This window comes from Lithobates pipiens, unplaced genomic scaffold, assembly GCF_037356315.1.
Source record: "Lithobates pipiens isolate NorthernLeopardFrog02 unplaced genomic scaffold, aLitPip1_a1.2 Scaffold_3, whole genome shotgun sequence".
NCBI lineage: Eukaryota > Metazoa > Chordata > Amphibia > Anura > Ranidae > Lithobates > Lithobates pipiens.
The window spans coordinates 54,461,742-54,473,168 of NW_027507790.1; the positions used below are offsets into that span (position 1 = coordinate 54,461,742).

At 44.8% G+C, this 11,427-nt stretch overlaps 1 protein-coding gene across 1 annotated transcript; it reads left to right on the forward strand.

The window, feature by feature from the left end:
• The first annotated feature begins 9,110 nt into the window (after positions 1–9,110).
• On the forward strand, positions 9,111–10,964 carry LOC143941230 (E3 SUMO-protein ligase ZBED1-like). Its single transcript, XM_077463280.1, has one exon. It carries the CDS (start codon positions 9,111–9,113, stop codon positions 10,962–10,964), a length of 1,854 nt encoding a protein of 617 aa, XP_077319406.1.
• The last annotated feature ends 463 nt before the right edge of the window (positions 10,965–11,427 follow it).

The window sequence follows — 11,427 nt, forward strand, 5'->3', positions numbered from 1 at the left end:
TTCTCAGACCTTCCATCCAGAAACTTGAGGACTTGTCCAGGGAGCTAAAACAGAATTCAGGGCTTACCAATCCCTGGGATCAGTATTTTGCCTGGATAAAGGGGGGATGGCAGGGATTGTTGACCCAGATAGGAATAGCTATCCTAGTAATGACAGCTATAATCTGCTGCATTCTCCTCTGCATCAGGAAATGTGTGGAAAAAGCAGTTAGTCAAGCTACAGCTACCCCTACATTGGTGAACCAAGAAACCCCAGACGATGACGACGATGTTTATGTTAGACTTGATGATGCCTATGATGACAGTTATGTGTTACGCTCCGTTACAGTCACCCTCCCCCGAGATGCAACACTGTAGGGCCATAGGGAAAGACAGCACCTGTATCGGGGGGGGGGGGGGGGGGGTAGGGGTGTTGAGCTAGTCACTGCCCTTTCCCTATGTACAGCTTAAAAGAGTTGTAGAGGGGAATGATAAGCCGGTGGTTTTAGGTGGTCTTTTAGTGTGAGGGACAGTTTAGTGAAATAAGCATTTCAAGGGGGGAACTGTAATGGATGTGATCATGAGTGTTATAAGTGAAATGCTTATTTCTGGTACTCTTATAGATATAAGTGCTTATCTTTCATTATCAGCTATCAACCTTAATAATACTCATTTAATCATAATTAAGATGTCTGCCAGCTTCTCCCTTCATGTGAAATGAAACTGCACGGGTTAAAAATAGAGCAACGTCAAAAAGGAAATTGCGCCTGTTCTTGGCACCGTGAGACTACACCCAAGAGGAAGAAGGGGCTGGGAACAAGACTCTACTTTAGCCACCGAAGCTTGCTTTTCCCTTTTTTAGACATAACCCAGCTAAAAAGCTTATAGTCTGTCACAATAATGAATATGTATAATTTGTGATTTGTACACGCTGTCTTTTATCTAATTTTTGATTTGATAGTATGATATCCGGCTATAGCATATCAGTCGGAGTTCAGGAAATAAAAAGCAGAAGTATCTGAATACTGAACTACGTGTGTGTCAGTGTTTGACTTCAAGTGTGCACACTTTATATTAAGGATTAATTTGGCCAGGGGGACAGAAACAAGATACCAGGCTTTTCTAGTCTGGGTCCAAAACACTGGAACGGAAGATTCTGCAACAAGATTAGGTAAGAAGGTGGGATGGAATCCATAATTAGCAAAGAATGGAGATTGCTTGGTGGCAGAATGGTTGGCATTATTATAGGCAAATTCTGCCAGGGGTAATAATGATACCCAATCATCCTGAACAAAAGAAGTAAAACAACGGATGTATTGTTCTAGGGTTTGATTAGTCCTCTCCGTCTGCCCATTAGTTTGTGGGTGGTAAGCAGAAGAGAATGAGAGTTCAATCTGTAGGATCTCGCACAAGGCCCTTCAAAATCTGGATGTGAACTGGACACCGCGATCAGACACAATATATGCAGGGACTCCATGGAGTCTGACAATTTCTTTTATAAACACCCAAGCAGTTTCTGAAGCCGATGGTGTACCCTTTAGAGGAATGAAATGAGCCATCTTTGATAAGCGATACACTACCACAAAGATAGCAGTACATTCTTCAGATGGTGGAAGTTCAACTATAAAATCCATAGCAATCATCTGCCACTGTCTGTCAGGTATAGGCAGAGGTCTGAGTAATCCCCAAGCTTTGTTACGGGAACTTTTACTCCGGATTCAGGTGGTGCATGCATTTACATAGGCTCCGCAGTCTTTCTCCAATCCTGGCCACCAAAATGAGCGTTGTACAAGTTAGACAGTCTTATGAACCCCAAAATGGCCTGCCAAAGGGTGGTCATGACAAACCCCCAAGATCATTGCTCAAACCTCTTTAGGTACAAAAATCTGCTTACCCCTCCATAATAGTCCATTCTTTGCTTGTAGTGTGACCCTTGGAGGACTGGGTGTTTCTGCAGAAGCTTGCTGTAACTGAGACAAAAGGTCAGTGTGTAATAGTAGGAAGCTTCCAGCTGGTAAAATGGTGTCTGGTATTAGGATGTCTCTTGGATCTTCGAACATGCGCGACAACGCATCAGGCTTAGTGTTCTTTGATCCGGGCCTGTACGTGATATGGAATGAGAATCTTGAAAAAAGTGTGCCCAACGAGCTTGCCATGGTTTGAGGCGTTAAGCAGATCGCAGATATTCAAGATTCTTATGATCTGTGTAGATCAGAATTGGATGGGCCGCTCCCTCCAGCAAGTACCTCCATTCCTCCAATGCAGCTTTGATCGCCAAAAGTTCCCGATCCCCTACAACGTAGTTTCTTTCAGCTGACGTGAGTTTGTGTGAAAAGAATGCCACTGGATGGATCACTTCTTTGAGGCCTTGACGTTGTGATAGAATGGTCCCAACTGCACTTTCTGAAGCATCCACCTCCACAATATAGGGCAAGGTAGAGTCTGAGTTACTTAAGACAGGAGCAATGGTAAACCGTCTCTTCAAAGTTTCAAAAGCAGCTTGAGCCTCAGAAGTCCAACAGAAATGGATACCTTGTTTGGTCAGCTGTGTAATAGGGTGAATGATAGCGGAAAAGTTATTGATAAACTTGCAATAAAAATTGGCAAAGCCCACAAAGCATTGTATTCCCTTCTTGTCTGTGGAGGCTGGCCAATCTAGTATCGCTGAGACTTTCTGTGGGTCCATCTTGATCCCTTCGGTTGAGATGATCAGACCTAAGAACTGGATGCTCTGTTGCTCAAAGTCGCATTTCTCGGCTTTGGCATAAAGTCCATATTTGCGGAGCCGGCACAATACACTTTTAACATGCCCTCGGTGCACCTCTAGTGATACGGAGAATATCAAAATGTCATCAAGGTTGACAAACACGAAAATATTCAGAAAGTCTTTGAAAATATCGTTAATAAAGTACTGTAAGGTGGCAGGGGCATTACAAAGGCCAAAGGGCATAACTAGATATTCAAAATGCCAAAATCGGGTACAGAAGGCAGTTTTTTATTCATCCCCTTCTCCTATACGAACTAGGTTATAGGCCCCACTTAAATCCAGCTTGGTAAAGATACTTGCTGATTTGAGTCTTTGGAACAGTTCAGGAACTAGAGGAAAGGGATAGTGATTCTTCACTGTTATTTTATTTAGGTCACGATAGTCCACACATGGTCTCAGGGAATGATCCTTCTTTTCTACAAAAAATATACCAGCACCAGCCGGTGAGGTAGAGGGACGGATGAATCCTTTCTGCAGATTCTCATCAATATAGTCCTTAAAAACTCCTGATTCCTGTTCAGATAAAGGAAAGATGCGCCCAAATGTAATCTCGGCCCCGGGTAGGAGATCAATGGGGCAGTCATAAGGTCTGTGTGGAGGAAGAGTGTCTGCTCCTCGTTTGCTGAAAATGTCTAGGTATTCGTGGTAAGAATCTGGAACTACTCTACATAATTCAGGGTCTGCGTCCATACACAGCAGGGTAGCAGGTGATGGTGGTGAGGTTTCCAAACAGTGTCTCTGGCAATATGCTGACTGGAACTTGACACTTCCGGATTCCCAGTCTATCAGTGGGTTGTGGGCCTGTAGCCAGGGCAGGCCCAGGGTGACGGGGAACAAGGGTGAAGAGATTGCGTCTAAACGCAGCAGCTCTCGATGGTTGGTGGAGGAGATGGTCAGCATCGGTGGGGTCTCCTTGGTTACCAGTCCAGATTTAATGCGAGACCCATCGGCCAGAAATACAGCGAGTCCCTGTCCTCTGGTTTGTAGAGGAATGTGTTGCTGAGCTGCAAAGGAATGGTCGATGAAACAGCTACATGCTCCAGAATCAATAATAGCGGTCACTGATACGGTTCTTCCCGACAGCTGGAAGGAAACAGGCAGAGTGATATGAGCTGAGCTGGCAGATACGGCGGGCAGGGGTGACTGGTTGAGTGAAGAAAGGGAAGTTTGGCAGGAGCTTGGCAGGACAGGTACAAACAAAGTGACCGGCTTCTCCACAGTACAGGCAGAGGTTATTTACTCGTCGGCGTTCTTCTGGAGTCAATGAAGAACGAATCAGGCCCAATTGCATGGGTTCAGGCACCTCTGGAGTGGGGAAAGCGGAGTTTCCAGGAGCCAGGATCTTAGGTAACATCCAGGCTGGACGGAAGTGCTGTGTGGTTCTTTCAGACCTGCGTTCTCGTAGGCGGCAGTCAATCTGAATGGACAGAGTGATTAGAGCTTCCAGAGAGCTTGGCATTCCAACCCGAGCGAGCTCATCTTTCAGGCTTTCCGAGACACCCAAACAAAATTGATGACGCAGGGCTGCGTCATTCCAGCTAGTGTCTGCACTCCAGCATCTAAAGTCAGTGACATAGTCCTCGGCCGCTCTACGGCCTTGCTGAAGTGCATGAAGGGCGGCTTCAGCAGTGGAGGTACGTTGAGGGGTCATCATAAATCAGCACCATGGCATCAAAGAATATTTGCATGGTGTTTAGCTGTGCTCTTCTAACAGCCGGTGGGCCCAAGACTGTGGTTCCCCTTGGAGGAAAATAATAATGAATCCCACCTTGGTGGTTTCCAGGGAAAAAGTCTGTGGCTGGAGAGCAAAGTAGAGCTGACAGGCATTGCGGAAGGCTCTAGATTTACTCCGATCACCGGAAAACCTCTCAGGATTTTGTACACGGGGCTCAGGGGGTAACACCATTATGTATGGCTGGCTGAAGTCCCAGCTTTGGTGGTAGAGAAGGCAGGATCAGATGCAGGAGCTGTAGTTGTTGGAGTGGACAGGGACTGTACCCGCTCTTCCAGACGCACGTATCCTTCCTGCAGCGACTTAACCGCCTGTGTAAGAGCAGCAAGGTGCTGACATATTTCATCCACTGGAGAGGGACCTCTTGCAGGCTCAGACATGGCTGTTTGGTACTGTTACGTACCTGGGATGTGAGCCTGACATGCAGAGGAAGGCCTCTCGTACAACTCCGGCTCGCGGACCACTGGTGGTGATACAGCAGCCACAGGAGCACGGTGGGGTATGAGTGCCTGTAAACCGTTCAATAGTCCCTGTAGTAGCGGTGATCAGCAGGCAGGTAGTGGATTACCTCACGCGATGCTTGACTGGTGGCAGGCAGGGATGAACCACAGAGCAGTACCAGATACAGGCTTGCAGGGCTTGGAGCTGAAGCAGGCTGGTTGAGTGCGATGCAGGGTCAGACAAGCCGGGTCGGTAATAATCAGGCAGATCAGGCATAGACGGTAGGCAGAAGAGAGGCCAGGTCACAAGCCGAGTAGTACCAGAAGATCAGCAGACAGAATCAACAGGCAGGATCAGAGTCAAAGGGAAGACGGGATCAGAACAGGCAGCAGGCAATCACAGGTAACGACAAGCTGTATCAGATTCAGAGGTCACACAGGAAACAGGATACAACACAGAAGCTGCAGACCAAACAGCAATGAACCTCTGTAGGAGCCCTGTTTAAATAGCCCGCCTGACTACAGTATTAGTGACATGTGTATGTCTTAAAGTTCTAGTACCCATGCGTGCACGCCGGGATCTTACATGGAAAGCCTGTCTTCCCTGGCAGTGTATTTCCGCCCTTACATGAGCACTTCCTGTACTGTTAACCAAGCCTCCTTCTCAATACAACATTTCTATGGCAACCCTGCTTCCCTGTTCATAGCTGACTTGTTTTATTTTATAGTATTTACTTGTGCTGATTACCTAGTGTTTGCCTGTATGAGTCCTATCAGCTTCAGCTGATAAGACTGCAGTTATTTCTGTCCCATGCCGTGCTTTACACTGTATGTGAGGTCACATGGTGTGTAGAAGGAAGCTCTGAGTGATTATCAGCCTCCTGGGAGTTCAGTGCTGTGCCGTAGGAAGTCCTGATAACAGATAGAAGACATAGATAGTGTGCCGTAAATCAGGGGAGATCTGGGCATGCTCAGTGATGTCGTTCTAAAGAACAAAAAGTATTACAACAATACTAAGCAAGTAAGGAGATATCTACAAGCAGTGTTCATTAGGGATTTTTATGCTGATTTACATGGGACAAAGCAGTGGGGAAGTGTTTACAACCACTTTCAAGTAATTGATAGAATAGGCTAAATGAAAGCTTCTGTAGACTCGTTGTGGAAGAGGTTGGCATCTTCGGATGAGGATGGGACCCACTTTCATTTATATGCATATAGTTTAAGACTAGATTGTGGACTCGGCGATGCCCTCGCTGCTGTCCGAGGTAACCAAGGAAATAAATAGGCCAATTACGGTTGAAGAAGTGAACAGAGTAATAGCAAATTTGGCAATAGGGAAAAGCCCAGGGCCAGATGGCTTTACGAATTCATACTATAAGAAATTTGTCTCAAGCTTGGGGGCCCCAATATGCAACTATTTTAACTTGATTAATACATCGAACCCCCTCCCTCCAGAAGATTTACTGGCATATATCTCAGTGCTCCCTAAGTCAGGAAAGGACATTGCGCAAATTACAGACCAATTTCCCTGATAAATTTGGATACCAAGCTCTTAGCAGAAATTCTGGCACTCAGGTTACAGGACCACCACAGCTAATTCATCCTGATCAAACGGGCTTTATGAAGGGCCGTGAGGCCAGAGACAACACCATACGGGCCCTGTATATCCTTCATTGGATGCAACACGGGCCTGATAGAGCCCCTAGAGTGACGGTATCAATGGATGCCGAAAAGGCATTTGACAGGGGAAATTGGGTATTCATGACTAAGGTCCTAAGGAGGATGAAGGTGGGAGATCACATGATGGGTTGGGTATCGGCGTTATATGCGGCGAGAGTGAAAGTGAATGGTACTTTGTCAAATTATTTTCAAATTTACAATGGCACGAGACAAGGGTGTCCTTTGTCTCCATTGCTGTTCACCATGATATTAGAACCCTTTCTCTGTAAAGTAAGAAGAAACATTGAAATCCAGGGGAGTATTGGACCGTATGAACATAGGGTCTCGGCGTATGCGGATGACCTATTATTCTATCTGTCCTCACCACAGACCTCACTACCGGCACTGATGGTAGAAGTATCCAAATTTGGATACTTTGAGTTTTCTCCAATTTTAAGATCAACTTTGAAAAGTTTGTAATTTTGCCCTGTCATGTCTCCTCAAATATGGAAAAGACCCTGTAAATTACTACTCTTTTGTATGGAATAAAAAATCCTTGGTCTATTTAGGAACGCGTATTACACCAGACCTAAAACTCTTGTATGATCTGAATTATAGTGCCTTAACCCCCCTGACGGTATTCCCGAGTCTGGCTCGGGGTGGAATTTTCATACCAAAAGCGGTATCCCCGAGCCAGACTCGGGACTGCATCGCTGGATCCAGGAGGACGTTTACTCACCTTCTCCCTCGGATCCAGCGTTGTCTCCCCGCTGTACGAGCGAGCCGTGTCTCGCTCGATGCATCACATCGCCGATCTCCGTGCCCTGCGAGCGTTGCGACGCACGGGGACGGAGATCGGCGCCAAATTCAAAAAGTGAAACAAACAGTAAACATACAGTATACTGTAATCTTACAGATTACATTGCTGTATGTAAATATTTCACATCCCCGTTGTCCCTAGTGGTCTGCCCAGTGTCCTGCATGCAGTTTTATGTAATAAAAACTGTTCTCTATGCCTGGAAACTGGAGATTGTCCATAGCAACCAAAACTGTCCTTTTACATCAAAAATGGTTTTAGACCAGCTAGAAAACAGCGATAATAAATTGGAATCACTCGCAGAATTGAGCGATAGCGATTTGTGGGGAGATCCATCATCAAATACTGAAAAGTAATGACAGTGACAATTCTGCAACTGAGCAAATTTCAGTGTTTTTGATTTGATTACATTATTGAATAATTTTTATTATTGTTATATTATTATTTGGTACAATTATTTATAGGGCTGCGGAAATTAACGATTAATTGTTCGATTAATCGTTAATTTCTTTGATCGATCAAAATTATTTTGATCGAGGACGATCCGCGGAGTGAGCTCCGCGGTCACGCCCATAGGAAAGGCCGCGGCTTCGGCCTAGCTCCGGAGCCGCGGCCATCTTGGTCCACCCGACGGCGGCTTAGTAGTGGCGCGCTGACGTCATCATCGCCCGCCTGTTTGTTCCGTCTACTCTGAAGATGGATGGGTCTGCCTGCTGTCTATTCCGGACAGAGCAGACAATCGTTAATATTAAGGTATTGGGGAGATGTGGGCAGTAAATTATGGGGTAGATGTGGACATTACAATATGGCAGAAATGTGGGCAGTACAGTATGGCAGAGATTTGGGCAGTACAGTATGGCGGAGATGTGGGCAGTACAGTATGGCAGAGATGTGGGCAGTACAGTATGGCAGAGATGTGGGCAGTACAGTATGGCGGAGATGTGGGCAGTACAGTATGGCAGAGATGTGGGCAGTACAGTATGGCAGAGATGTGGGCAGTACAGTATGGCGGAGATGTGGACATTACAGTATGGGGGGAGATGTGGACAGTACAGTATGGCGGGAGATGTGGATATTACAGTATGGCGGGAGATGTGGATATTACAGTATGGCGGGAGATGTGGATATTACAGTATGGCGGGAGATGTGGGTATTGCAGTATGGGGGGAGATGTGGATATTACAGTATGGCGGGAGATGTGGGTATTGCAGTATGGGGGGAGATGTGGATATTACAGTGGGGACTATATATGGTGGTGTTCCGAAAAATTATCCAATCCGTGACTCTGATCTGAGGAATGATCCAAACTGTGAGTTTTTTGATCTGTTGCACCCTTAATGTCCGTGACATCACCGGACAGCCTGGACAGTGTATATTTTTTGTGGAAATTGAAATTCCTTAGTGTTCAGCTTGCATACGGGGGGGGGGGGGGGGGGGTTTATTAATTTTTGCACTGATTGCATATTTCTTTCTGCTTTTATAGCCTGGACAGTGAGACTTACCCTGCTGAATGCGTGCAAACTGCACCCACTGGATTGCGATACCTTTGTATCTGTGGAGCAGGAGGATGCATCAGGCTCCATCAAGGGAAGGGGGCAAAAAGGGAAACGTTCTGTGAGAACTTGAAAACCTCCACTGTTAACAGTGTGACGGAAAGAGATCCTTGGCGTTCTATATAAAATTTTAATTTACATAGATGTTTAGACAGTAAACAACAATGGCGAGCAATGAAAGCAACGTTGCAGTTAAGCATATAAGCGGAAAGTTGAGCAAGCATTTCATTTTTAGACTAACTGCTGATGGCAAAGTAGACGATGGCAACAAAGTTTACTGCATTCACTGCAATAAACAGTTTGCTTTTCGTGGTTCAAATACATCGCTGACGTACCACCTACAGCACAAACATCCACTTAAGTATCAACACGTTGTCAACAGTGACCGGCAGAAGAGTTCTTCAGTACAATCAATATCTAATTTCTTGTCGTCTCAGTCAAACAAGCCTATAAGTGACAAAGTTTCTGCGGACTTGAAAATTGCTATTGCTCAGTGGATTGCCAGTTCAGGACGTCCAACAGCAATTGTGGAAGATGATGGACTACAAACAGTACTACGTATAGCTCTTCAAAACCAGACTTATAAGTTACCCACTCGCCGTACCATCGACGCTGTAATTGGTCAGATGTACAACGAGAAACTAACACAGCATAAGAAAGCTATAGAAAGTATTCACAGTATTGCTCTCGCTACTGACTTTTGGACCTCAAACAACAATGAATCATACTGTGGTATAACAGGACACTGGATTGATTCCGACTGGAAACTGAGATCAGTAGCTTTAGGTTGCTTACTTGTGGATGAACGACACACTGCTGAAAACGTTGCCAGTTTCTATAAAGAGTTTGCTGCAACATGGAACATCACCGATAAAATATGCTGTATCATAACGGACAATGCACGAAACATGGTTGCTGCTATCGGACAAACGGATTACAGTCACATACCATGTATCGCACATTGTCTTCAACTTAGCATATTAGCAGGTTTGAAGGCAGCTGACTCATCACCTCTTGTGGCAAAATGTCGACACTTAGTTGGACATTTCAAGCACAGCTCGGCCAACACATCTGAACTGAAGAGCAGCCATTCCAGTGTCTCTTCGCCGAAAGATGTCATGTTCCACAAATTGCAACAGGATGTGGCAACTCGTTGGAACAGTACCTACATGATGTTAGCCAGATTGCTGGAAGTCAAAGATGCCATAATGCAGTATCACATTGATCATCCAAAAAACTACAGTGGACCAAAACTGACAGAGTCAGATTGGGACAAAATGGCCAAATATACATCAGTCTTAGGTTCACTTGCAGATGCTACGGAATATGTTGGGGGGGAACAATATGCGACATGTTCTGCCGTTCTTCCATTACAGGCCTTTTTGCGTAGACTGTTAATAGTTAATGATGACGATCCAGGTTATATTGGACGATTCAAAACTGCAACATTGAACGACTTCACAAACAGAATTGAAGGCATTGATGCTTTGACAATATTGCAAATGGCTGTGGCTTTAGATCCACGTTACAAGAAACTCACCTGTTTAAGAAGAGAGAAACGCGAAGCAGTGTGGACAGCATTGTCGAATGCATGCAGGGCCTTCCACGATAGAACACAGCCAGCAGGACGTCCAACAGACTTAGAAGGAAAAAGCAATGATGAGACAAAAGTACCTGTGCCGAAGAAACAAAAACTTACTCTGTTGCTGAGCGACTCTGAATCACAATCCTCAGCTGACGAATCAGATGCAGTACACAGTGTACAGGCCGAGCTGACGCGGTACCAAGTAGAAGCTCCCATTCCAGAAACGGAGGATCCGCTCATGTGGTGGAAACTTAATAACCATCGTTTTCCTGTCCTAAGCAGTTTTGTGCAGACAATTCTTTGTGTACCGGCAACATCTGTTCCGTGTGAAAGACTGTTCAGTTCTTCAGGGTATATCGTAAATAAAATGCGATCCTGTCTGCTTCCAGAAAATGTAAACACCCTGGTATGTCTTCGTGACTGGCTAAAGTGATGCCTAGATATACTAGATACGTTTTATAAGTTAAACTAACTTTCTACATTGTTCTTTAAGTTTAATAAAAAAAAAATTGAAAAAACTGTATGTGCGTTTATAATTAATCGAAATTAATCGATTAATCGATTAAAAAAAAAATAGATTAATCGAACACAAAAATTTTAATCAGTAACAGCCCTAATTATTTATAATTATTTATTATATTATAATTTATGATTTCATTTTTCAAACTTTATTATACCCGGGATGTCTGCTAGACTCTGGTTTGGACAGATTTAAGAGAGTTATTCCTAAGAATTACAGGACTACAATATAAAACGCCAAATTTTCATGCAAAATAATGGTACCGCTTTTAGCACCTAAAATCCGAAATAATCGTACCGCCAGGGAGGTTAATGGAGGGGGTAATAGAGGATTAGCAAAAATGGAAGGGTCAGCTATTAATGTGGTTTGGAAGGGT

Excerpts from the sequence above, each read along its gene's own strand:
- LOC143941230 (XM_077463280.1), top strand. The coding sequence starts at position 9,111 with ATGGCGAGCAATGAAAGCAACGTTGCAGTTAAGCATATAAGCGGAAAG.